The sequence below is a fragment of the Peromyscus californicus genome, unplaced genomic scaffold, assembly GCF_007827085.1.
Source record: "Peromyscus californicus insignis strain IS unplaced genomic scaffold, ASM782708v3 Scaffold_3__1_contigs__length_106647218, whole genome shotgun sequence".
Taxonomy (NCBI): domain Eukaryota; kingdom Metazoa; phylum Chordata; class Mammalia; order Rodentia; family Cricetidae; genus Peromyscus; species Peromyscus californicus.
In genome coordinates this window covers 42,535,814-42,563,486 of record NW_026294551.1, presented here as the reverse complement: position 1 = coordinate 42,563,486, position 27,673 = coordinate 42,535,814, and the positions used below count along the sequence as shown (strand labels likewise).

At 40.7% G+C, this 27,673-nt stretch overlaps 1 protein-coding gene across 8 annotated transcripts in view; it reads left to right on the top strand.

The window, feature by feature from the left end:
- Positions 1 to 27,673, top strand: part of Rhot1 (ras homolog family member T1) — a 68,701-nt gene that overhangs the window by 10,688 nt on the left and 30,340 nt on the right. For all 8 annotated transcript variants that reach the window (XM_052759937.1, XM_052759938.1, XM_052759935.1 and 5 more), the window contains exons 2-10: positions 4,374 to 4,432; positions 8,473 to 8,554; positions 10,969 to 11,012; positions 11,485 to 11,538; positions 12,523 to 12,575; positions 19,198 to 19,306; positions 19,690 to 19,791; positions 27,005 to 27,103; positions 27,559 to 27,667. In XM_052759937.1, the coding sequence (XP_052615897.1) occupies positions 4,374 to 4,432; positions 8,473 to 8,554; positions 10,969 to 11,012; positions 11,485 to 11,538; positions 12,523 to 12,575; positions 19,198 to 19,306; positions 19,690 to 19,791; positions 27,005 to 27,103; positions 27,559 to 27,667 (711 nt within the window). The remainder of the gene's footprint in view (positions 1 to 4,373; positions 4,433 to 8,472; positions 8,555 to 10,968; positions 11,013 to 11,484; positions 11,539 to 12,522; positions 12,576 to 19,197; positions 19,307 to 19,689; positions 19,792 to 27,004; positions 27,104 to 27,558; positions 27,668 to 27,673) is intronic.

Sequence of the window (27,673 nt, the reverse complement as noted above, 5' to 3'; positions counted from 1 at the left end):
GTTATATGTCCGTGTAGACTCATACATGGTAAGTATATCTGTTATAGTCATGGTGTCTTAATACAGATTATGTCACAGAAGTGGTTTAGTGGGCAGTGAGAGCTTTGGTAGCTCTCTGGGGTCTTAGGCTCAGGTAGAACTGAAAAGCCCTGAAGGGATGATTAAGATGTAGGAGTACAGAAGAGACAGGGAATGATTTTTGGATGAGAAAAACCATGTGAGGAGGGAGACAGGACTCATTGTGGCTAGTTAGTGCTTGTGCCTGTGTGAAACATTATTTGTGCAAATTGCTTAAGTGGACAACAGTGGGAAATGAGATTAGGTAGGTGAGTAGCAGTTAGATGATGCTACTTTTTGGTAGAATGATTTTAGTGTGATGTGGTAGGTAGTTGAGAGTCAAAAAGACTGAGTTAGAAAATGAAGGCTGTGTAAGAAAATGGAATTGACTTTTTTTTTTTTTTTTTGAGACAAGGTTTCTCTGTGTAACAACTTCGGCTGTCTTGGAACTCACTCTGTAGATCTGGTTAGCCTTGAACTCACAGAGATCCACCTGCCTCTGCCTCCTAAGTGCTGGGATTAAAGGCATGTGCCGCCACCACCACCTGACTGGAATTGACATTTGTTGGTAGATTAATGAAGGTAGAAAGTTGGGAACTGGGAAATGTCTAAATGAAAGTACCAGAATTAGACAGAAGGGCAAGCAGAGACAGACAAAAACCTGAGGCTAGGTCCAGCATGGCAGGTGCTGGTGGTTCTAGCACTCAGGAGGTGGGAGGACTGCTTGGAGGACTGCCCAGGAGTTCCGATGTAGTAAGGCTCCTCTAAATAGCAATGAGAAAAATTTAACAGAATTTCAATGCAAAATAAGAAGCCCAGTCAGGGCTGGCAGTTTATGCTGCTGTGTAGAAACAGTGTTGACTTTGTTGATGGTTACTCTAAAGCCTGTTCGGATGTAATTTGTGTCAAAGGAGGGTACACAGTGGCTTTGTGCAGAGTGTTGTGAACACCTAAGACACACCGAAGTGCTCCAGAAATATCTGCTGGGCCTAGGGATAGAGCTCAGGGGCAGTGCACTTGCCCAGCATTTGAGAGGCCCAGTGTTTGAGAGGCTCAACACACACACAAACTCCATACATACAAGAAGACATAAAAAGAAGGTATCTAGCCGGGCAGTGGTGGTGCATGCCTTTAATCCCAGCACTCGGGAAGCAGAGCCAGGCAGATCTCTGTGAGTTCGAGGCCAGCCTGGTCTACACAGTGAGTTCCAGGAAAGGTGCAAAGCTACACAGAGAAACCCTGTCTTGAAAAACAAAAAAAACAAAAAAAAAAAGAATTTAAGATCAACATTGATATCTGTAACTCTAGAACTTGCCAATTTTTAACCACCAAAATAACTTAAAATAGTACTTATTTGGCAGTTTCTAGTAGCATATCTTTTATTTTAGAAAATATGGAAGGCCAGGGATAGTGACACACACCTTTAATCCCAAGAATCAGGAGTCAGAGTCAGGGTGATTTCTGAGCCAACCTGATTTACATAGTGAGTTACAGGACAGTCACAGTCATTCTCGGCTACACACACATTGTGAGTTCAAGGCCAGCCTAGGCTACTTGAAACTGACTCAAAACAAGCAATGCTTCCAGTTTTAAAGAGACATTACAGCCTTTTTTTTTTTTTTCATTTTCTTTTTTGGTTTTTTAAGACAAGGTTTCTCTGTGTAGTTTTGGTGCCTGCCTTTCCTGGATCTCGCTCTGTAGACCAGGCTGGCCTCAAACTCACAGAGATCCCCCTGCCTCTGCCCCTGCCTCCCGAGTGCTGGGATTAAAGGCATGCAACACTACCACCAGACTTTTTTTTTTTTAATTTTTTAAAGGATAGTAGTGAATAAAGTCAATAGATTGGAAAATGGTACTATATTTGTAGTTAATTTCCTATCTGTGACATGGTACTTTGTCTACATAGAAGAATAAGGTTGCCTTTAGGAAATACATACAAAGATATAAGTATTGGGGCTGGAGAGATGGCTCAGGGGTTCAGAACACTGCCTTCTCTTCCAGAGGTCCTGAGTTCAATTCCCAGCAACCACATGGTGGTTCATAACCATCTATAATGGGATTAGATGCCCTCCTCTGGCCTGCAGGCATACATTCCCCCCCCCCCCCAAAAAAAAAGATAAAATTGTTCTCAAATGGTCCTGTGTCTGTCTGTTTCTCGCCATTCATTAGTTGGTAAGCTTATATGATGTAGTAGATACATATACTGCTGGAGTAAGAGTGAGACAGATAAGGGATAATGCACATACAAATACTATAAAAATGCTATATGTTATGTGGGGAATTTGGGTTAAGGATAGGTATAGACTCAGCATGGTGTTTTATGCCTGTAGTTTAAGCACTTGAAAGGCTGAGGCAGGCAGAATGCTGTGAGTTTGAAACCAGTCTAGTTTATACTCTGAGTTCCTAGACTATAGAGTGAGGCCCTGTCTCAAAGGGGGAAAAAAAGCAAGCCTGTGAGATGGCTCAGTGAGTAAAGGTGCCTGCTACCAGCCCTGAAGAGTGGGTGTTACTCTAATTAATCGCCAGTGAACCAGTGACTATTTTAACTGAACTGTATTACTTGCTTGTGAGGGCTGCATGCTGACTCTTGATTACCATTCCCTCTCTGTATACTTATAAGTCTTTAAAAGCAGAAGAGAGCACTGGCTTGACCATCAGGAGACAAGCTACTTTCTTAGGTCCACTGCTCATCTTTTAGTGAGATTTTTAAGGAAATCACTGTCTCTGAGTCACATATTTCCTGTCTGAAAACTATGGAGAGCTGTATAAGCTAGTATTGTTAGATTCTAGGAGTTTTGTAATGCTGGCTCTATTCAAAACAGAAATAACTTGGCTGGGCGGCGGTGGTGCACGCCTTTAAAATCCCAGCACTCAGGAGGCAGAGGCAGAGGCACACGGATCTCTGTGAGTTCGAGGCCAGCCTGGTCTACAGAGAGAGATCCAGGGCAGGCACCAAAACTACACAGAGAAACCCTGTCTCGAAAAACCAACCCCCCCAAAACAAACAAACAAACAAACAAACCAGAAATAGTTTGTTGTGAGCCACATGTCAAAAAGCCTTTTTTGACATAAGAAAATCAAAAAGTCTATGGGGGGCTAGAGAGATGACTCAGTAGTTAGGAGTGCTTGCTGTTATTCCAGAGGACACAGAGTTATTTCCCAGCACCCACAGGGGCAGGTCACAACCAGGAAATCCTATACTATCTTCTGGGGGTAGCCACACACATGTACATATAACATATACCTGCACACATATAGACATGTACACATAAAATAATAAAAGCATTCTTAAAATAGTCTATAGAAACTAGCTAGAAGCTACCTGTGAGACCATATAGTTTGTCTCTCAACTTGCATAAACTCTCCATGTTGTTTGGGCCAGTGCACTCATCTGTGTGTTCTAGCCATTCATCATTTTCCAGGATCGGACTTGTTCAGTTCACTCTTTTATAGTCATTTAGGAAGTGACTGAGGTTGTTCTTAATTCTTAGAAATTACCATCTTTCATATTTGGACTTGTTTTTGAAATTGCACTTTGCCACTGTGGCAGAGACTAACAGGCAGGTATCTGTTTTCCTCTAGTAGCTTGGACAGACTTGGTTGGTAAGCACTTAGATTTGACTGTAGTAATTATATGATCAGAAAAGTTACTGGAGTAGAGAAGTCAGATTTTAGAATAAAGATTGAGATTTTTAACTTTCCTTTATTAAAAAGATCAGTGGGACAGAAAATATTTTTTTTTTTACCTTGTTAACAACCGCTAAAATACAGAATAAACAAGGAAGTACACATGTAGGAATATAGACACTCTGATATCCTTCTGTTGGTGAGGATGTAAATTGATGTATTCTCTTGTGAACACAGCGAACATTGTCAGTTAAATACAAAACAGCCCATGTGCTAACTTGAATTGCACTTCAAGGAATTTATGTTGTAGAATATGAATTACATTATTCATAAAGGTGAAATTTAGAAATGATCTTGAAGTTCATTTTTGGGAACGTTAAGCAGTTCATATTATGGGATTGGTTCTTACACAACTCTCAGTAGATAATGCAGGAAGGTTTTTGTTACTGTGTTCTTTTCTGTTCTTTCCTCAAACTTGACATCCTGTTTCCTCAGCTTCCCCAAGTAGCTGGAATTACAGGCAAGTGCTGAGACACCTGAGCTGCAGGAGGCTTTTGTGATACCGTGAAATGGGCTTATGATTGCCCTTTCCCCAAAACAGCTAATAACTCTCTATGTGGTTACTGAATTTGAGTTCCTATAGAACCAAAATAGTTTATTAAAAGTAATGATTTTTTTTCTTTTAACAGCTAGAGTTGGGAAGACATCACTGATTATGTCTCTGGTCAGTGAAGAATTTCCAGAAGAGGTAAACATTTAATGTCTTATTTAGAGTGTGTGTGTGTGTGTGTGTGTGTGTGTGTGTGTGTGTGTGTGTGTGTGGTTTTTTTAATTAATAAAAAATAAAGTGATATGTCAGTGCCACCTTCACGTGTTTCTTCAATAGTCAGGACTTTTCAGTTTTTTTTTTTGTTGTTGTTGTTTTTTAATGTGAATTGGTGTGAGGGTGTCAGATCCCCTGGGGCAGGAGTTACAGTTGTGAGCTGCCATATGGGTGCTAGGAATTGAACCCAGGTCCCCTGGAAGAGCAGCCAGTGCTCTTAACCACTGAGCCATCTCTCCAGCCTCCAACAGTCAGTACTTTTAAACAGCTCATATTAGTTTATAGAGGATATCACCTTAAGAAAGAGCCTAAGTTCTCATTTTGTGCCTTTGACTTTGTCATTGAAATTTTGTTTTTGTTTTTTACATTGTGTGTGTGTGTGCACTCGCGATGTGTGTTTGCTATCAGAGGGCAACTAGTGTGAGTCAGTTCTTTCCTTTCATGGGAGTCTTAAGGATTGACTTCAGATTGTCAGTCTCGTTGGCAGGTCACTGAGCTATCCTACCAGCCAATGGCTTTGTCATTTATGTCATCTCTTCGTCTTAGTTGTTTCTTTTTTTTTTCTTTTTTCAGAGCTGAGGACTGAACCCAGGGCCTTGTGCTTGCTAGGCAAGCGCTCTGCCACTGAGCTAAATCCCCAACCCCAGTTGTTTCATTTTTGAAATGGTGGCAAAAAGGGTCACCTGTGTATCCTGTTCTTAGAATTAAAATGTTTTCCAGAACCCCAAACGTGAAAGAGATGCTGAGTTTTGTATGAATTGAAACTAGATTTAGGGTCTGGGTACCACTTGCCTTCTGCCTGGTGCTGTCAGTCTGTGAGATGTTTTTGTCAGAACTACTAGAATTCTGACACAACTAATATTATCTGCCTGCTTCATTTTACAAATTAGTAAATGAGTTCATTCTATTTTGCCTACAGATCCAAAGACTTATGTATAACAGTAAATTAATAATAGTGAAGTGCCACCAGAAACAAGGTGGTGTTATTACTAATAATATATATGTATGTATAATATATCTATTATTGGTATTTTGAGACAGGGTCTCATGTAACTCAGTCCAGCCTCAAACTTACTATGTAGCTCAGGATGACTTTGAACTCCTGTTCTTCCTACCTCCACTTCCCTTGTACTGTGATTACATGTATGTACCACCATATTGGGATATACTTATTTACATTTTGGAAATCCCAGTGTGAGGAGATGCTGTAAAGTTAGGATATTGTTAGAGAAAACAGCTTCTATGCAACAGCATAACAAAATTTTGGATTTTGTTGTTACTGTTAGTTTATCTTGAGGCACAGTCTGTATAGTACAGGTTGGTCTTAACCTTACTATGTAGGCACGGCTGATCTTGAACTTTTCTCTGATCCTTCCGCGTCTCCCTCCCAGATACTGAGATTACAGGTCTGGCTTATCTTTTGTTTCTCTGAAGTCTTGTTAATGTCAGAATTTGAGGCTGGAGAAGATAGCTCAGTACTTAAGAGCACTTGCTGTTCTTCCAAAGGACCTGCATTCAATTCCTAGCACCCGTGTTAGGTGACTTGTAGCTGTAACTTTAGCTCCGGGGCATCCACACTCTTTGTGGCACTCCACCCCCCTCCCCATACACAGGTGGCATGTAAGTGCACACACACGGAAAAATAAAATTAATGTTAGAGTTTGCATTTACCTTTCTTTACTCTTATTTAGAAAGAAATAATCTTATAGGTTTATTGCTGAGCTAGGAATTTGATGCGTCATATGGCAGTGTCTTTGTTTTTCTGGATTCTTGTGGTGGCTGGGATGGAATCCAGGGTCTTGTGCATACCAAGCAAGAGCTTTACTGCAGAGCTATATCTCTCATTGATAGCATTTTCAATATTTATAATTCTGGGTTTTTTTTTGTTTTTTGTTTTCAAGATAGGGTTTCTCTGTGTAGCTTTGGCACCTTTCCTGGAACTCGCTCTGTAGCCCAGGCTGGCCTCAAACTCACAGAGATCTGCCTGGCTCTGCCTCCCGAGTGCTGGGATTAAAGGTGTGCACCACCACCACCACCACCGCCCAGCAACATTTATAATTCTATGGCTGCTATTTTCTTTGTTCCTTTTAGCATTGAAGAATCAAATAGTAATTCCTTAATTTGAAAAATGGAGTGTATTGTGGAATCATTAACATTAATTTAGAATTATTTAGGTTATACTATATAAAGTTCTCTGCAAAAGTTTAACTAAGGAGCTAACAAGATGGCTGAGTGGGAAAGGCACCTATTGCCAAGACTAACAAGCTGATTTTAATTCCCAGGGCCTACATGGTGGAAATACAAAGCTAACTCCACACTGAACTCCATTTGTGTGCTATGATACCCATGCACACAAATAAGTAAACAAAATTTAAAGACTCCAATCCAGCTAGGACTGCATAGTAAGACTCTGTCTCAAGAAAGAAATTTGAAATGTTTAACTGAAGTTAAAGTTGTTTAAGGGTATTCCTCTTGAGTGTGGATATGGGTTTTTTCCCCCCCCATAATTAAATGCAGTTGGGGCTGGAGAGAAGTCTCAGCAGTTAAGAGCACTGGCTGCTCTTCCACAGGACCTGGGTTTGACTCTCAGCACCCAGAGGGTGCCTTACAATTGTCTGTAACTCTAGTTCCAGGGGATCCAGTGCCCTTTTCTGGCCTCCCAAGGATACCATGCATGCATGTGGTTCACAGATACACATGCAAGCAAAACCTATACACATAAAAAGAAAGGAACGGGCCACCATACTTCACAGTTTTGTTAAAAATGTGTATCTTTCTGAAACGTGGAATTATTAACTACAGGGCTAATGGAGCCAACCAGTTATCTAGCCTAGACAAAGTTAATATTTATTGGTTACCTTGAAGGTTGTCATCTTGTTTTGTGTTTTTGTAGAGTTTGCAAGGCTGAGAATTAAACCCAAGGCTGCATGTGCTAGACAAGTTCTCCACCACTGAGTTACACTCGTCAAGACTGCTTTGGATTAACATAGCCACTTATTTGTATAGTGTTTTAAATTCTCAACAAAATAAAATGAGAACCATACGTTTTTTTTTTTTAAACATTTAAAATATGTTTTAAGTTTGTGAAAACTTGAGATATCCTTATTATGGCCTTTGACTACAAAGGTAAAATTTCTTTTCCCTTTAACCTAGGACTGGACATTTGCTAGGCAAACACTCTACCATTGGGTTATATCTCTGCTGGAAAAAAAAAAAATCTCATTTTTTTCTTTGCTTTTGATTTTATTGTTAAAATTTTTATTACATTTCATTTGTTTTCTCTCTCTCTCTGCACATGTACCACGGTACACATTTGGAGGCAAGAGGACACCTTGCGGTTCTCTTTCCTCCATGAGGGTGTGGGGATCAAAAGTGATCACTCAGGTGGTCAGACTCAGCAGCAAGCATCCTTACCTACTGACCCATCTTGCTGGTCCTTAAATAATGTTTTTATGGGGCTGGAGAGATGGCTCAGCGATTAATCCCAGTACCCACATGGCGCTCACAACTGTCTGTAACTGCAGTTCTAGGGAACCCGACACCTTCACACAGACGTACGTGCAGGTAAAATACCAATGTAAATACAAATAAATAGATTTTTAAAAAATGCTTTTGTTTTTGTTTTTGTTTTTTTCAAGGCAGGGTTTCTCTGTAGTTTTGGTGCCTGTCCTGGATCTTGCTCTGTAGACCAGGCTGGCCACGAACTCACAGATATCTGCCTGCCTCTGCCTCGTGAGTTCTGGGATTAAAGGTGTGTGCCACCACTGCCTAGCAAAAAATGTTTTTATTGTAGTTTTATATGATAAAGCACTCTAATGAAAGCATTTTAAAATGCAGTGAATATCTACAAGAATAGTTTTGGAAGAAAGGCCTGATATAGATAAATCTACATGGTCTATTTGTAAGTTTGATGGATAATTTCTCCACATTTTTTTTTGTTTGTTTATATTTGTTTTCAAATAAAGGTTCCTCCTCGGGCAGAAGAAATCACCATTCCAGCTGATGTCACCCCTGAGAGAGTTCCAACACACATTGTTGATTACTCAGGTAATCGGTGGTCTCTTGTGGGTGAGACTCTGGAGTTAATTTAATAGCCCTGCAAACAGAACCTCACTAAGCTCTTAAAAATGTTCAGAAGTTCAGCATTTATGATCACATACTACTCTCACCCCCACTCCACCCCTAGACAGGGTTTCTCTGTGTAGCCCTGGCTGTCCTGGAACTCAATTTGTAGACCAGGCTGGCCTCAAACTCAGAAATCTACCTGCCTCTGCCTCCTGAATGCTGCGATTAAAGGTGTGCGCCACCCCTGCCTGACTAGGTCATATACTACTCCTGCAGAGGACCTGAGTCCAATCCTCAGCACCTACGTCAGATGGCATACAACCTCTTGTAACTCCAGGCTTATCAGTGCCTCTGGCCACCACAGACACATGTGGCGTATACACCCATATACTTGCAATCACACATGCATGTATACTATGCACACATAGATATTTAAAATAGTGAGAAGACTCTGAATTTTAAAATTCGTTTAGGGGCTGAGGATATAATTTTATATAATGTTTTCCTAGCCCTGATTTTGATCTCCAGAATAACACACAAACATGTATATAATGATTTGTTGACCTCTGTATATGTTCTTAAATTTCTCAATCTTTGTTACAAAAATATGAATTAAAATTTAAAAATGAGCCGGGCGGTGGTGGCGCATGCCTTTCGTCCCAGCACTCGGGAAGCAGAGCCAGGCAGATCTCTGTGAGTTCGAGGCCAGCCTGGTCTACAGAGAGAATTCCAGGAAAGGCGCAAAGCTACACAGAGAAACCCTGTCTCGAAAAACCAAAAAAAAAAAAAAAAAAAACCAAGAAAAAAAAAATTTAAAAATGAATGAAAATGGTCACTTTGGGAGCTGAGGCGATTGCTCAGTAAGTAAAGGCCTTGCTGAGCAAACATAAGGACCTGAGTTCAGGCACCCGTACCTGCATAAAGGCTGGGCACTGTGGAACACCAGCACTGGGAAGAGGCAGAGCCAGGCACATCTCAGAGCTCACTGGCCAGCCAGTTGAGCCAGTTTGTGAGCTGCAGGTTTATGAAACAGACGAGTCTGGAAAAACGCAGTGAGAGAAGTAGAGGAAGGACACCTGACATCAACGTCTAACTTCCACATGCATGTACATACACAGACAGGTACACAAAGTTCACCTTATTGTTTCTGATAATTGTAAAACTATACATATTACTGAGTTTATTTACTTATTCAGTATGTATGTGGACATCAGTGTGCTACAATATGTGTGGGGGTCAAGGATACCTTGTTGGATTTGATTCTCTCCTTCCACCATGTTGGGTTCCAGGGGTCGAACTCAGGTCACCAAGACTGGCAGCAAGAGCCCTTACCTACTGAGCCATCTTACCAGCCAGAAAGGGGAACTCTTCTTTCTTCGTTGTCAGGCTACAGTGTGGCCCTGTGCCTTTGTTATTATTACTCCTACCCACTATGTTGATAGTGTCCAGATTCTCTAGTCTTGGGCTCTGTGTCCAGACTCTTGTCCTGTCTGAGCTTCTGGCTCTGAAGTACTCAGTCTTCTTTCTCGAGTTGCTGATCTCTTTTGCCTGACCCTTTTTCTTTTCTATTTTATTTTAATAGTTTATTTAACTTCATTTTATGTGCATTGGTGTGAAGGTGTCAGATCTCCTGGAACTGGAGTTACAGACAGTTGTGAGCTGCCATGTAGGTGCTGGGGACTGAACCGGGGTCCTCTGGAAGAGCAGTCAGTGCTCCTAAGCCCTGAGCCATTTCTCCAGCTCTCTTTCTTTTTCAAGACAGGGTTTCTGTGTGCAACCCTGGCTGTCCTAGAACTCTCTCTGTAGAACAGGCTGGCCTCGAACTCACAGAGATCCGCCTGCCTCTGCCTCCTGAATGCTGGGATTAAAGGCGTGTGCCACCACTGCCCAGCCATCTGATCCTTTTTCAACTCTGGATTAGATACTGGCCTAGATCTTTGTCACAGTGCCTCTGCCCTTCAGTGCTGGAATTGCCCTCTTGAAAATTTCTTCTTGCTAACCAGCTTTCTTATCTTGGTTCAACTTTTTCTTCCTCTGGATCACTCTTATTTTGGTACCTTGTCTGGCTTTACACTTTATCATTTTGAAGATTTATTGATTTTTATGAGTATGTATCTGTGCCTATAGGTATGTAAATGTATCATGTTTATGCTTAGTGCCCATGGAGGCCAGAGGAGGCTGTAGGATTCCCCTGAATCTGGAGTTATAGATAATTATGAGCTGCTGTGTAGGTGCTGAAAACCAAACATGGTCCTCTGAAAGAGCAACAAGTGCTCTTAACTGAAGAACCATCGGTGTCAATTTTCTTAGGTGGATGTTACATCAATTTTTTTTTTTTTTTGCTTGACTGTTACGAAAGTTTTTAAAATACAAAATACTGACTTTGTCATTTGTAGAAGCAGAACAGAGTGATGAACAACTTCATCAGGAAATATCACAGGTATGTGTAAAAAAGTCATTGTGTGTGTGTGTGTGTGTGTGTGTGTATGTACACGTGTACATGAACAGTGATAATTTTATGAGTCTTTCTTTTTAGTTCTCTTACCAAGAATATGCTTCTTCTGAGGGCCAGTTGGGGATTGAGACCGTTTCTTGTAGCCCAGACTGGCATTGAATTCTCAGTGTAGTTGGGGCTTGTCTTGATCCCCCTGCCTCCTCTTCTTGAGTGCTGTATAGGTGTGTGCTACCATGCTCAAGTTTACCAGGAATTTCTCAACTCTTTGTTATTGTCATTGGTATTTGAGTCTATATTTTTTGCTCTAGTTCTTTAGGGATACTTTCCTCTTATAGGCAGGTTTTTCTGCTTCAAAAAATTTCCCCCTTTGGCTGAAAAATCTTAGGTAGTTAATAAATAAATCCTGTTGTGTGTATTTTATTTCAAAGTGCCACTAACTTGTTAATTTTTCTTCTAGGCTAATGTCATCTGCATAGTTTATGCTGTTAACAACAAACATTCTATTGATAAGGTATATTTAAATTAAATATGGTACTTTTTATTTACTTTTTTGAGGCAGGTCCTTTTGTTTCTGTTTTTTGAGACAGGGTTTCTTTGTGTAGCCTTGACTGTCGTGGAACTTGCTGTGTAGACCATGCTAGCCTGGAACTCACAGAGATCCGCCTGCCTCTGCTTCTAGAGTGCTGAGATCAAAGGTGTTTGCCACCACCACTCATGGAGGCAGGCTCTTATTATATAGCTTAGGTCTGGAATTGTTAGATAGCCTAGGGTGGCAATGAACTTGCAGTCCTCTTGCTTCAAGTTTTTTTCTTTTTCTTTTGTTTTTTGAGACAGGATCTCTCTCTATGTAGCCCTGGCTATACTGGAACTCTGAAGATCAGGCTAGCCTCTGACTCACAGAGATCCGACTGCCTCTGTCTTCCAAGTGTTGGGATCAAAGGCGTGCTCCACCACTGCCCAGCTTTATTTTTGTTTTTAAGGTAGTGTCTTGTTCTGTAGCCTAAGCTGGCGTGGAATTCACGATCTTCCTGCCTTAGTCTGGGATTCCAAATATGTGCCACCATGCCTAGTTTTAATGGGACAAATCTGATCAAAGCTGACTCTCCAGTGAGATTTTTAAGGACTCCTAACAAAGAGAGGAGAGATTGCTCAGAGGGTCAGCTGGCTCAGAGGCTGCTCTTCTGTGACTCCATTTCAGTTGTAGGCACCTCTGTGCACCAGGCCTACACATGTAGACACAACACTCATAAGCATAACATAGTATTTTTTTAAAAGTATGCTTTTTCTTTTTTGTCCTGCCACTTTTTTTTTTTTTTTAAAGGACAGAATCTAATCTCACTATGTAGCTCTGGCTGGCCTGGAACTCCATATGTAGACCAGATTGGCCTTGAACTCAGAAATTTCCCTGCCTCTGCCTCCTGAGTGACAGAAGTAAAGGTGTACAGCTTTTCAAAGATCTGTATCATGGCTTAACTCCTACTTATTTTCATTTTAGGTAACAAGCCGATGGATTCCGCTCATAAATGAAAGAACAGACAAAGACAGCAGGTATTTTTTTCTTTCAAACTTTTTTTTTTGAAAATTTCAAACGTAGTGAAAAGATGGAAGAAATACTAACAAACATATCTGTAAAGCCTTTACTTAGATCCACTGGTTATTAACATGTTCCACATTTGGTTTTTCTTTCAAATATTTATTTGTGTGTATCTGTTTGTGTGTGTGTGTGTGTGTGTGTGTGTGTGTGTGTGTGTGTGTGTGTGTGTGTGTGTATGTATGCTTGTGTGTGCATGCATGTACACATAGGTATCAGAGTACAATGTGCAGGATTAAGGGCTGAAGTGGTTAAGGGCACTTGTTGTTTCAAAGGACCTGGGTTGGATTCCCAGTGCCCATATAGAGTCTCACCATCTCCTCAGGCACCAGGCACAAGTGTGGTACACAGGTATACGTGCAGGCAAAACACTCACCCATAAACTAATAAAAAAATACATCTAGGTAGGCGGTGGTGATACATGCCTTTAATCCCAGCACTCAGGAGACAGAGGCAGGTGGATCTCTGTGAGTTCAAGGCCAGCCTGGTCTACAAATTGAGTTCCAGGACAGCCAGAGCTACGAGAAACCCTGTCTTGGGAGAAAGAAAAAGACAGATTTGGTTGTCCCCTTTTATTGTGTTGATTCCAGAATGGAATTCAAGGTTGGCAGTAAGTGCCTTTACCTGCTGAGCTGTGTCCCTGGCTCTCTACATTGGTTTTTATCAGTTTCTCTCTGATCACCTACCTTCATACACCACTGCATACCTTTGTGGGGGCAGGAGTGATTAGAAAAAATAAATAGATTTGAAAGCAAAGCAGAAAACAGCTCTGACATTGTAAAGATTCGTAATTATTGACAGATTGAATATTTTAGTAATCCTGCATTTCTGATCACAAACTGCTGCTTGAGTCTATCTGGGAGTCTGCCTTTGCCTGTATTGTATGCCCTCTCTTGAGTTGCTTCTTCAATGAAGTGTGGAATTGTTGATTGCTCATAATGTGAACAGTTGTTTGTAGCACGAATCCTAATTGGTCTTATTAATAAAAACCCAGAGTCAGATATCAGGGTGAAAGCTGAAAGATCAGAGAAGGAGAGCAGCCAGCCACTAGTTCTTACCTCTACAAAATGCTCAGCCAAAAAGGAGAACTCAGCTCCTGTCTCCTCCTGACTTATATTCCTCTCTCTGCCCAGCCATATCACTTCCTGTCTCCATCTCCCTAGTGCTGGGATTAAAGTCATGAGATCTCAAGTACTGGGATCCAAGGTGTGTGTCTAAATAGAATGGTAGTTCTCTGCATAAAGGTTTTCAATTTTAAGTCAGAAGAAAACATTTTCCTTCCAATATTTAATTGGTCAAACATTATTTTTATTATTCCTTCTTTCTCTCTTTCTTTTCTTCCTTTCTTTCTTTTTTTTTTTTTTTTTAAACACAGAGTCTCACTCTATAGAATGTAGGCTGGCTTGAATTCACAGAGTCCCACCTGCCTCTACCTCCCAAGTGCTGGGGTTAAAGTGTATGCCTCTGGTGTGTTCATACCCGGCTTTCAATTTTTTTTTTCCCTTTGAGACAGGTTCTCCTCATGTAGACCAGGCTGACCTCAAGCTCACAGAGATCTGACTGCCTCCTGAGTGCTGGTGTTAAATGTTTGTGCCACCACTCCTGGCCCAGCATTTTAATCTTTTTTAAAAAATGATTGATTTACTTGTTTTTATTTATGTGTATGTGTGACGTTTGTTGCACTGTATGCATGCTGCAGAGGCTATAAGAGGGTATTAGATCCTCTGTAACTGTAACTTGCAGAAGCTCAGTAGCTATCTGTGGCTGGTGGTTATAGTAATAGTGCAACCAAAGACCATCATCATTTCAGAAGGTGTTAACACATGCTTTTTTAAAATTTTTTAATTTTTTTTTTTTTTTTTTGTTTGTTTGTTTTGTTTTGTTTTTCGAGACAGGGTTTCTCTGTGTAGCTTTGCGCCTTTCCTGGAACTCACTTGGTAGTCCAGGCTGGCCTCGAACTCACAGAGATCCGCCTGGCTCTGCCTCCCGAGTGCTGGGATTAAAGGCGTGCGCCACCACCGCCCGGCAAAATTTTTTAATTTTTTTAAAAAAATTTTATATGCATTAGTGTTTTGCCATGGGGTTTGTGTCCCCTGGAACTGAAGTTACAGACAGTTGTGAGCTGCCATGTGGCTGCTGGGAACTGAACTCAGCTCCTCTGGAAGAGCAATCAGTGCTCTTAACCGCTGAGCCACCTCCCCAGCCCCTGGCACATGTCTTTAATCCCAGCAAGGGATTCTGTGAGTTTGAGGCCAGCCTGGTCTATATAACGAATTCTAGGACAGCCAGGAATATTTGGAAAGACCCTGTCTCAAAAAACAAACAAAGAAGACCATCATCATACTATGTTGTATTCAACAGTGATGCCTTAAAGGCTATGACACCCACATGCTCTTGGCCCTTTCTCCTTGTTGGAGCTATTTCTAGGAGGACCTCTCTGGAGAAGAGAGCATATTTGGCCAGTATCTGTGAAGAACCAATTTATGTCATGGAATTTAGAAACTTTGGCTTTATTGTCACTAAAATACTGTGGCTTCTTTGTGGTCCTTGTTTTATCTTCAATTTCATTTCATTTTAGAGTCATAGAATCTCACTATATTTCCCGGGCTATTCTCAAACTTGTAATCTTCCTGCTTCCACCTACAGGTAGTCAGGACGAAAGGTTACACCACTGTCCTCTGCTGGTGGCCTGTATGGTGCCATATGCAAATGTCTTTGGGCGCTTGAAGCAGTAGTGTGTGTAGTGCCGTCATGGGTGAGCTTGTCCTTGACGTTCGTGTTTTCTTTCTTGAAGCACATGAGGACACTTACTTTCCTGAGTATTGATTTTTCCCAAATTGCAGTACTTTTTGACTTTATTATTATTTGTTTTGAGACAGGTTCTCACTGAGTAGTGTAGACTGATCTTAAACTCAAAATCCTGCCTCAGCCTCCCAGTTGCTGGCATTATATGTGTGCACTGCCATGCCTGTATGAACCTTATATTTTCCAGTAACTTTTCCTAAGCCTCATGTCTGCAGTTTGTTTTTGGTGCATGCCTGTTCTTCCTTAGGACTCTTTTTAGATCAGTGTCTCTTAGTTTTAAATCAGTGTCACTGTCATCTAAGAGACTTTTAAAAAACTACAGAGACTTCCATTTTAGCCTGGGATTTTAGAACTGACAAACGTGGAATTGGGTTAAAACATTCATTTTTTTAACATTCTAAAAATTATTCTGATGCACACCTTTTGTTATAAACTACTGTGTTTCTTAATTCTTCCTAATTTTGTTAGCAGTCTATACTTGGGCACCATAAGCAATAAAAATCACACTGAAGGTAAGGGGTGTTTAACTGAGTGCTGCAGGTGTTTCTATTGGGATCCTGGAGTCTAGTAAAATGATTTGTTTTGCCTCCAGGCTGCATTTCAAACTCAAAAGTAACAGTCTCCACTACTCTGATGTCTTTGATAACCCATTTTTTTTTTTTTTTTTTTTTTTTTTTTTTTTTTTGGTTTTTCGAGACAGGGTTTCTCTGTGTAGCTTTGCGCCTTTCCTGGAACTCACTTGGTAGCCCAGGCTGGCCTCGAACTCACAGAGATCCGCCTGGCTCTGCCTCCCGAGTGCTGGGATTAAAGGCGTGCGCCACCACCGCCCGGCTGATAACCCATTTTGATTGCTCATAGGCCTCTCAGTTTTCACTTACCCAAAACAAGATCTTTAAGTTCTCTGTATGCTTTCTGCCTGGAAATGTTTTATTCACATTTCTGTTTACCATGTATGTGCCTGGTGCCCCCAGAGGTCAGAAAAGGGTGTCAGATCCTCTCGAACTGGAGTTAAAGACGGTTGTGAGCTGCCATCTGGGTGCTGGGAAATGAACTGGGTCCTTTCCAAGAACAATGAGTACTTTTAACCATGGAGCCATTACTGTAGCCCTCAAGACACCATATTTTTATTTTTATTTTTGCTTTTTAATTTTATTGTATTGCTGTTTTGCCTCTGTGAGGGTTTTGGATTTTGAAGTTACAGACAGTTGTGAGCTATCATGTGGGTGCTGGGAACTGAACCGGGGTCTCCTGGGACATCAGTCAGTGCTCTTTACCACTGAGCCATCTCTCCAGCTCTGCCACCGTACTTTTAAAAAGCTTTTTCTGGGCCAGTGAGATGGTTCTGTTGCTAAAGGCAACAACCCTGAGGACATGGTGACCCCTAGAATACACAGAGAGAGAGAGAGAGACAGACAGAGACTAGATAAATAAATTAAAATAAATAACTAAAAGCTTTGTCCAGACTTTGAGATGGCACAGTTGCTCTTGCTGCTAAGCCTGACAACCTGAGTTTGATTTCCAGGATACACATGGTGGGAAAAGAAACGAATCCAAAAAGTTGTCCTCTGACCTCCCCTTGGACATGGCATACTTGAACACACACACACACACACACACACACACACACACACACACACACACACACAAATGTAGTAAAGAAAATTTTTTAAAAGCCTTTTTAGTTCTTTTACCTTTTTTATTGTCTCCATAACAAAATTATCTTAACTGGGTGGTGGTGGCGCACGCCTTTAATCCCAGCACTCAGGAGGCAGAGGCAGGTGGATCTCTGAGTTTGAGGCCAGCCTGGACTACAGAGTTCCAGGACACCCAGGGCTACACAGAGAGACCCTGTCTTGAAAAACAAACAAAAACAAAAACCCTAAAATCATCTTAGAACTGGATCATGGCTTTTTCTCTTCTTACTGCCTCCCAGGTCATAATGCTCACACCTCTGAAAGCCAGCATTCTCTTAAATCGCAGTCAGGCTCAGCACACTCAACTCCAGTCTTTGTAACGTCAGCCTTTTTGTGGAAAATAAGCATAGTCTGCCTACCATAGCTGCTCAGCTCCCTGTCGTAATTCCACTGGACCTGGACATAGATTCCCTCCCTTTCTTTATTTTATGTATATGAGTGCCCTATCTGCATTCATATGTGTGTATGTATGTATTTATGCCAGAAGAGGGCATCAGATCCCATAGAGGTGGTTGTGAGCCGCCATGTGGTTGCTGGGAATTGAACTCAGGACCTCTGGAAGAGCAGCCAGTGCTCTTAACCGCTGAGGTGTCTCTGCAGCCCTCTTTTCTCTTCCTTATATTGTGTCACTTTGTAGGGCTGGTGCCCGCCACATTTGTTGCAGAAAGTCTGGTGGCTTTTAGGACCATTCACCATGTTTGTGAGAATTAGCAGCCAAGGTTTTTTCCTTCTGAAAGAGAGAGAGAGAGAGAGAGAGAGAGAGAGAGAGAGAGAGAGAGAGAGAGAGAGAGAGTCAATAGTGTCACCTAGCTTCAACAGTTAATTCAGGACCAGTCTTGTTTATCTATCCCATTGGGACCATTTTGAAGCAAACAGATATCATACCAAGTTGTAAATATTTCACTATGTATCTCTGAAAAGTAGAAGATCACATTCCCAGAACCCCCATGATGGCTCAGCAGTTAGGAACACTGGCTGCTCTTACAGAAAATCCAGGTTTGATTTTGAGCACCCGCATGGTGGCTTACAACTCTCTAACTCTAGTTCTAGGGGATCCAATGTCTTCTTCCGACTTCTTTGGGTGCCAGGCATGCACATGGCATACATACATACATATACGGGCAAAGCACTCATACACATAAAAAACTAAAACAAAACAAAAACTTAAGTATTGAGTTCAGTGGTATCAGATACATTCAAATAGTAATATAAAAAATAAATTCATTGATTAGATCAGATATTGCCCCTGCTTATAGCTCTTCATTGGCTTCTCATTTATACTAGTGATACAACCTACATTCCTTATCACAGCGTATAAGTCTTAATGTGTCTGGCCTTTCATCCTCAGTGTAACCCATTTCTTACCTTTTCCTTGTTTATCACTCTCCATTCTGGGATATTTTTCCTCTTCTCTGACCCCACCAGGATGTTCATACTTTCTCTTCTTCCCAGCCAACTCTCCCTGCCCTCCATGTGGCAGATTTCATCTTGTCCCTCAATCCTTGGCTCAAACACCATTCCCTGAAGAGAAATTTTTTGATCATCTCCCTCCCATTATTCTGTCCTGTGCCTCCCCATTTAGTTCATTCATGACACTGAGTTAGAAATTAGGTACTGCTCGTTTTCTGGTTTTCACTATTCAAATGAGAGGGAACTTTTTCTTTCTTTTTTATTTTATTTTATGTGCACTGGTGTTTTGCCTGCATGTGTGTCTGTGTGAGGGTGTCAGGTCCCCTGGAACTGGAGTTACAGTCAGTTGTGAGACATCATGGGGGTGCTGGGAATTGAACCTTTGGAAGAGTGGCCAGTGCTCTTAACCGTTGAACCATCTCTCCAGTGCCAGAGGAACTTTTTTCTTAATGCCCTTAATATTTACAAGAGTGTGTAACTTGAAACAGGTGCTGTATAAACGGACATTGACTGACTGAATGAACCTACTCTCTGGGGGCCTTGAACAGAGTATAGTGGACAAGTTACGTTTGGAAGATTAAAGCTTTTTAGTTAGAATGGGTAATGATGTAGGTGAAAATAGAAATCTAACATCGTTTGTTTTCTTTATTGCATTAATGCCCTATTTCAGGCTGCCTTTGATATTAGTTGGGAACAAATCTGATTTGGTGGAATATAGTAGTATGGAGACCATCCTTCCTATTATGAACCAATATACAGAAATAGAAACCTGTGTGGAGGTATGTCTCATGGGCAGGGGGGATTATGTGGGATGGAATAAATTTTCTGTTCTTTGTGAAGTCATATAAACCAAATAAAACAGAGAATTTAAAAGTTTTCTTCATAAGCTCTATGTTTCTTTATAAATTGGTACTGTCCACAAAGGAAAATTTATTTTTCAGTTTCTTCAAGGAATCTTACTCTTACCTTACTGACTTTCTTTTTTTCTGCTAAGCCAAGTGGATGTAGATGTAGTAAGAGAAAATGAGCAAAACTCCTGGGAGTGGAGGGGATTCCGAAGGAGGACTATCCTATATTGACACTTTAAAAATTGTTTTTAGCTATCATAATTGATTTCAGAGTATAAAATTGAAAACTTTTATTTTTTATTTTATTTTTTTAGTGTTCAGCAAAAAACCTGAAGAATATATCAGAGCTGTTTTATTATGCACAGAAAGCTGTTCTTCATCCTACAGGGCCTCTGTACTGCCCAGAGGAGAAAGAGGTAACCCCAGGCTGTGTTCTGTGGGCCTGAGTGATGCAGTATGGTCATGGGTGATAGTGATGTTTAGCTTTTTTTTTTTTTTAATTTTTTAAAATTATTTATTTATTTTATTTTTCTATTATCAGCTTGATACAGTATAAATTCTTATCCTAATAGTGAAATGTTTCATTGAGGCTTGCCCAGTATTTGAGTAAAACCAAATCTTATTATAAGCTACAGTCATCTGTTTAGCTTTTTATAAAGATGAAGCTATTGAAATTGAATTGTGGGCAGGGCGGTGGTCCCCATACTCAGGAGGCAGAGCCAGGCGGATCTCTATGAGTTCGAGGCCAGCCTGGTCTACAGAGCGAGATCCAGGGCAGGCACCAAAAGTACACGGAGAAACTCTGTCTCAAAAACCAAAAAAAAGAAGAAAAAAAAAAGAAATTGAATTGTGTTGCTTATTAAATTGTTAAATTGAGTGTTCTGGTTCAGCGACACTGCCACTGACATTGTGTCTTCATAGAGTTTCCAGTTTAAGTCTTCTTAGATTGTACCGCTGACACACAGCACTGGCGACACTCACAGAGCAGCCAAGACTCAATTCTTTCCTCACTGTGCAACTGTGAACTTACCCCTTCATTTTCTATTGATTTATTTTATGAGGTGGATGTATGCCATGGCGTGCATAGAGGTCAGAGGACAGCTTGTGGAAATCAGTTCTTTCTTTCCACTGTTTGGGTCAGATGTCAGGCTTGGTAGCAAGTATTCTTTACCCATTAATCCATCTATCTCATCAGCCCTGACAATCTGTCAATCTAAGCAAAAACTTGGGTAGTGATTTTGTTTGTTTGGTTTCAGTAATTGATCTCAGGGCTCTGTGCATAGTAAGTGAATATGCTACCCACCCCTGAGCTACATTCTCAGACCTCTTATAATTTTTTGTCCTGGGTACATGTGATGTAGCCTGGATATACTTTCATAGGTAAGAAATACAGTAATTCCATTGAGAAATACCCAGAATCTAATAAAATTTTGCAATAGATAAAAAACTGATTTTTTTTTTAAAGATAACGTGACACAAAGCTCACCTCTTTCATGCATACAATTAAGTGAGTTTTAGTATATTCAGAAAGGGACCTACCTCTAACCTAGCTCCACTGCCTTATATACTTCCCCAGAGAAACCCTGTGGCCATTAGCAGTCACTCCTCACCTCCCTTTGTCCCTCCTGGATGGTCACTGACAGTGGAGGCACCAATGAATAGCTTTTATTTCTCTTTTCTTTCACCAGCACTGTGTTCAAGGTTCACTCATGCTGTAGTGTGTATCAGTATTTCATTTCTTCTAGTTAAAAAAATGTCATCATATGGAAGAAGCAACTCTTCATTTCTTTATGTTTTGACATCTACTGAAGTAGTTTCTTCCTTTTGACTGTTGTGAATGGGCTGTTGTTAACTTGTTCACGAACAAGTTTTTTTCTTGAGACACCTGTTTTCAGTTCTTTTCCATCTGTGTGTAGCATTGGTGTTGCTGAGTAACAGGACTATTGTATGTTTAACTAAGGGAGGAACCACCACTCTTCCCACAGTGGCAGGAAATACTGTCCATTCCCACCTGTCATGTATAAAGATCCAATTTTTGTTTGTTTCCCTTTCTTTTGTTTTGTTTTCTGAGACAGGGTTTCTCTGTGTAGCCCTGGCCTTCCTGGAACTCACTCTGTAGATGTGACTGGCCTTGTACTCACAGAGATCCACCTGCCTCTGCCTCCGGAGTGCTAGGATTAAAGGTGTGCGCCAGCACTCCATCTCTGTTTCTTGTTCTGTCTCTCACCCCCATCCTCTCATTTTCATGTATCCCGGGGTATGTTTATATGATGTATAGCTGACGATGACCTAGAGCTTCTGATTCTCCTACCTTTCTTTCCCAAATGTTAAGATTACTGGTATTCACTGCCATACCCCGATGAAATTCCCAACTTATTTACATCTTTGCAGCAGTCATTTATGCTTTGGGTCTTTTGGTTTATTACAGTCATCCTAGAAAATACCACTTTAGAGGCTGGAGAGATGGATCATCATTAAGTGCACTAACTGCTCTTCCAGAGGACCCGGGTTCAATTCCTAGCACCCACATAGTAGCTAACAACGGTCTAACTCCCAAGATCTGACAGCCACACACATCACACACAGACATACATACAGACAAAACACCAATGCACATAAAATAAAATAATAATGATAAATTTTTAAAAAGAAATATCACTTTATTTCATTGTGATTTTAATTTATATTATCCTGATGACTAATGATTTTAAACAATTTTTAAAAAACTTTTTAAATTTGTTTTTCTCTTCTGTGCATTGGTGCTTTGCCTTCACTTCATGTATGTCTAGGTGAAGGTGTCATGTCCCCTGGACCTGGAGTTAAGTGGAGTTATGACAGCTGTGAGCCACTGTGTGGGTGCTGGGAATTGAACTGGAAGAGCAGTCAGTGCTCTTAACCGCTGAGCCAGCTCTCCAGCCCCTTAAACAATGTTTTTATATTCTCATTTATGTGTCTACTTTGGCAAAATATCTACTCAAGGACCTACTATGCCCATTTTTAAGTTAGATTAATTTTTACTTTACTTTATTTTATTTTATTTTGGTTTTTTGAGACAGGGTTTCTCTGTGGGAGCCTGTCCTAGAACTCACTCTGTAGACCAGGCTGGCCTCGAACTCACTGAGATCTACCTGCCTATGCCTCCCAAGTGCTGGGATTAAAGGCATGCATCACCACTGCCTGCCTTCATTTTATTTTTTAAGATTTATTTATATATTCTGTGTTCTGTCTGCATGTATGCTTGGATGCCAGAAGAGGGCACCAGATCTCATTATAGATGTTTGTGAGCCATCATGTGGTTGCTGTGACTAGAACTCAGGACCTCTGGAAGAGCAGCCAGTGCTCTTAACCTCTGAGCCATCTCTCCAGCCCTACATTAATTTTTATTGAGGTATTTTTTAAAAACAATTTTAGATTTACTTATTATTTTATGTGTATCAGTATTTTGCCTGCATGCATGTATGTGTACCATGTGCATGCATGGTGCCTGAGAAGGTTAGAAGAGGATGTCAGATCCCTTGTAACTGGATCATTGTGAGCCAGTGTGGTGTGCTGGGAATCAAACCTGGGTCCTCTGTAAAAGCAACAAGTGCTCTTAACTGCTGAGCCAACTCTTCAACCCTAAGGGTTTTGTTTTGTTTGGTCTCACTGTGTAGCTCTCTCTGTCCTGGAACTCACTCTGTAGTATCTGCCTGCCTCTGCCTTCCCAATGCTAGGATTAAAAGTGAAATAAAATTTTGGAGGGCTTGAAGGACGGCTCAGCAGTTAAGGGCATTTCTTTGTCTTCCAGAAGTCCTAAGTTTGGATTCTAGTGTCTGCATCCTTATCTTTTCCAGGTACTCACATATATGTGGCATGTAGACAGATAAACACACAGAAATAAATCTAAAGATACATAAAAATTTGCAGTTTATAATATTGTTGAGTAGTTGGAAAATTGAAACCCCCTAGCCAAACTTGGCTTTTGTACAACGTATGAGCTATGAATACATTTTATGTATTTTTTTTTTTTTTCTTAGACAGGGTTTCTCTGTGTAGCTTTGGAACCTGTCCTGGAACTCTATCTGTAGACCAGGCTGGCTTCTGCCTCCTGAGTGCTGGGACTAAGAACGCGCACCACCACCACCACCACCTGGCCATTTTGTGTATTTTTAAATATTGAAGAAAATGAAAAGGAAGTGTATTTTATGATATGTCAAACTGTCTTACATTGGCATAGCAGCCATTGTTTGTTTAGATCCGTGGCTCTGTGAGTGGTTTGAGCAGTGCTGCAGTTTAGTCCTGTCAGCCCCACTGCTGCCTAGAGTGCCACTTACCACTGTGTGTTGTGACACTTCCCAAGTGCCACATCCCATTCCAGGACAAGACAGATGGCAAGGAGATTTTCAGGAGCAAAGCACTTACAGCTCATAAACCCAGGCTTCAGATGCAGCAGTGTTTGTTTTTCAAGCTTTGATGCAAGTTGAAGGAAATTTCCATGTTTTCATAGTCCATCTAACTCTATAGTTGATTTTCTTCCAGATCTCTAACTGGAACTGATGAATCTGCAGTGTAGTTGTATTGGGGGTGGAAAAAAAAAGATGCCAAGGAAAGAGTCTAATACAGCTCTATAGATGCCTTCCAAGTCATGGATTTTCCCAATTAAAATCATGTTTGTTGGGCTGGTGAGATGTCTCATTGCATAAAGGCCCTTGCCACTAAGCCTGTGAGCCTGAGGTCAATTCCTGGGACTTGCATGCTGGAAGGAGAGAACCAACTTTTGAGGCTTGTCCTCTGACCTCCATGCATGTGCTGTGGCACAGTCATGCTCCCCCTCCCAAAGAAATAAAGATAATTAAAAAAAAAAAAAACATATTGTGCAGCTAGATGTGCCGGCACACACTTTTAATCCCAGCACTAGGGAGGCAGAGAAAGGAGGAGCTCTGAGTTTGAGGCCAGCCTGGTCTACATAGCAACTACATAGAGAGACCCTGTCTCAAAGAAAAACAAGAAAAAAAGCAAAAGCATGGTATGTGTGTATCAGTATTTGACAATAGAGATTGCTACAAAAAAAAGTCTTAAGAGGCAACGTGAAATCTCATTGCAGATCAGCAGTGATAGATAAGCATTTACAGCTGATATTCCAGTAGAAAACACTAACTTTGAACCCCAAGTTAGTAAAATTCGATCCCTTCAGGAGAATTCTGTTTGTTTGTTTGTTTGTTTGTTTGAGACAGGATTTCTCTCAGTAATCCTGGCTGTCCTAGAACTCGATCTGTAGATAAGGCTAGCCTCAAACTCAGAGATTCATCTACCACAGGAATACACCACCACCTCCCTGCAAATTCTATTTCCTTTTTTTTCCAGACAGGGTTTCTCTGTGTAGCCCTAGTTTCCTGGAACTCACGTTGTAGACCAGACTGGCCTCAAGACTCACAGAGATCCTCCTGCCTCTGCCTCCTGAGTGCTGGGATTAAAGGTGTGTGCCACCACTACCCAGTGAGTTCTATTTTCTTTAGTGACTAAATTACAAAATTGTACTCACTTGTTACTGCATTAACATTTTAAGTGTTGTCAGTAAAACAGGAATTCATGCTATGTAAATAAAAACCACATGTTATCTGTGATTTTGCATATTTGGCTCCAAAGCTTAAAATATTCCTGTTGTCTTGACAGAAAAATAATTAGTCTTGAGTTATCCCTTAATCTCACCATAGTTTCTCATTTTTATTCTTAATTTATGATTCCTTAAGTTTTTTTTTGTTTGTTTTGTTTTGTTTTTCAAGACAGAGTTTCTCTGTGTAGCTTCGTGCCTTTCCTGGAACTCGCTTTGGAGACCAGGTTGGCCTCGGACTCACAAAGATCCGCCTGGCTCTGCCTCTTGAGTGCTGGGATTAAAGGCGTGCGCCACCACCACTCCCGGCAAGTTTTTTAAAGTTATCTTTAACCTGGTGTTTCCTAGACAGGGTTTCTCTGTGTAGCACTGGTTGTCCTGGAACTCACCGTAGATTGCTGGGGTTGAAGATGTGTGCCACTACCACCTTAGTTCATTCTGAATTCTTTAACTGTTGCTCTGTTCTTAGGCCTATTATTAGTTCTGCTCATCTGCTGATCCCCTGCCCTTCCCTCAGTCACTGAATAAAGCCATTCAGTTCTCAGGTATATCTAATAAATAAAATACCATACAAAATTTTAAACTTTTAGACTATATATTGTTTTATATGTGTATGAGCTTTAAGTCTAAGCTTTACTAGAATGTTTTTTTTTTTTTGAGAGCTTGCCTCAAAAAATGTAATAATAGTACCATGCCCGTGACTTTATTCACAGCACTCAGGAAGCAGAGGTAGGTGGATCTCTCTGAGTTCAAGGCCAGCCTGGTCTACAGAGTGAGTTCCAGGACAACCAGGGCTATGTAGAGAGATCCTGTCTCAACAAAACAAAACAACAAAAAAAGAATTTTTCTTTTGGGGGCCGGAGAGATAGCTAAGAGGTTAAGAGTGTGAACTACTTGCTGGGCTGGTGGCGCACGCCTTTAATCCCAGCACTCGGGAGGCAGAGCCAGGCAGATCTCTGAGTTCGTGGCCAGCCTGGTCTACAAAGTGAGTTCCAGGAAAGGCGCCAAACTACACAGAGAAACCCTGTCTCGAAAAACAAACAAACAAACAACTTTTTTTTAAGTGTGTACTACTCTACTACTCTTGCAGAGGACCTGAGTTCAGTGCCCAGCACTCACATGTAGTGTTTCACAACTGCCTGTAACTGTAGCTCCAGGGAGATCCGACACCTCTGTGCTCTAAGAGCACCCACACTCAAGTGCATATACTCATACACAGGCAAATACGCACAATTAAAAATAAAAAAAAATAAAAATTTTTAAAAACTTTGTTTTGCACACACACACACACACCCGCCTTATTTGTGTATACATACACAAGTGTGTGTGTGTGTGTGTGTGTGTGTGTGTGTGTGGGTGAGTATAGAGGTCAGAGGATAGCATTTGGGAGTTGGTTCTCTTCTTTCCACTGTGTTAGTCCTGATGATCTAACTCAGGTCATTGGGCTATAATAGGCAGGCTAAGCCATTTTGCCAGCCCCAAATTCTGCAATTCAGTTTCATATTACAATCACAACTGTTACCATTACCATTTTTCTCTGGGTAATCATAGGAATGACATTATAAATTAATGAATATGCTTTTTCATCCCGCATCTTGTTCTCTGATTCAAATGGGTTCGTAAGACTCTACCTCCAGGAACTATATGTAAAACATAATAAGTACTCTTTATGACAAAGCTGTATTGAAAATGACCTTAAGGAGATTATTGCAGTATGTATTGAATATGACATACTCTTGCTGAGAGAGGGTATAGGAATGAATCTACCTCCAAGTTTAAATAAACTTCAGGAATCTTCCTCCAGGTTTGATGGTACACACCTTTAATCCTAGCTCTTGGGAGGCAGAGGCAGGTGGATCTCTGAGTTCAAAGCCATAGGTTCAGTCCTCTGTACTTAAAAAAATGTAAATGGCTTGGCTTTAGTTCATTTCTCTGTTATCAGTTTTTGATGTTAAATAAAAGTTATCAGAAGCTTTCTCAGTATTATTTGTGAAAATTGTATTTTAAATTATTTTGTTTCTTTTCTCGCTGTTGTATAGATGAAACCAGCTTGTATAAAAGCCCTCACTCGTATATTTAAAATATCTGATCAAGATAATGATGGCACTCTGAATGATGCTGAACTCAACTTCTTTCAGGTAACTGTCTTGAGCTTCAGATTAACAGTATGCCACTAAGCAACCTGTTCTCTTATCTGTAAGACTATGACATCCAACTATTAAATCTTAAAATATGAAAAGCCTATTATGCCTAGGAACTGAGACTTTTTGATAGTTTGAGGTTGTGGTATTCAGTGGGTGTATGAAGAATGACAAACTGTAAATCACTGTGATTTCTGAATTTTATATTATGTGACCACACAAAGACTTTGTTTCTCAAACAGAGTGAGAAGTGCTGGAGGTTTCTTTCTTGACATACATTATTTTCTTTCTTTCATAACATACTTCACTTAAATAATAGGAAATAGAGATGACATTTACTTGTTTCTTTTGGTTGTAGCACTTTGAGTTTGTAGACTAACACTGTTTTATATTATTTGTGGATTTATATTCTGGTTTGTTTTAAAATTTATTTTATTTTATGTTTTTGCTAGAGAATTTGTTTCAACACTCCTTTAGCTCCTCAAGCTCTGGAAGATGTCAAGAATGTGGTTAGAAAACACTTAAGTGACGGTGTGGCTGACAGTGGGTTGACGCTGAGAGGTAGGG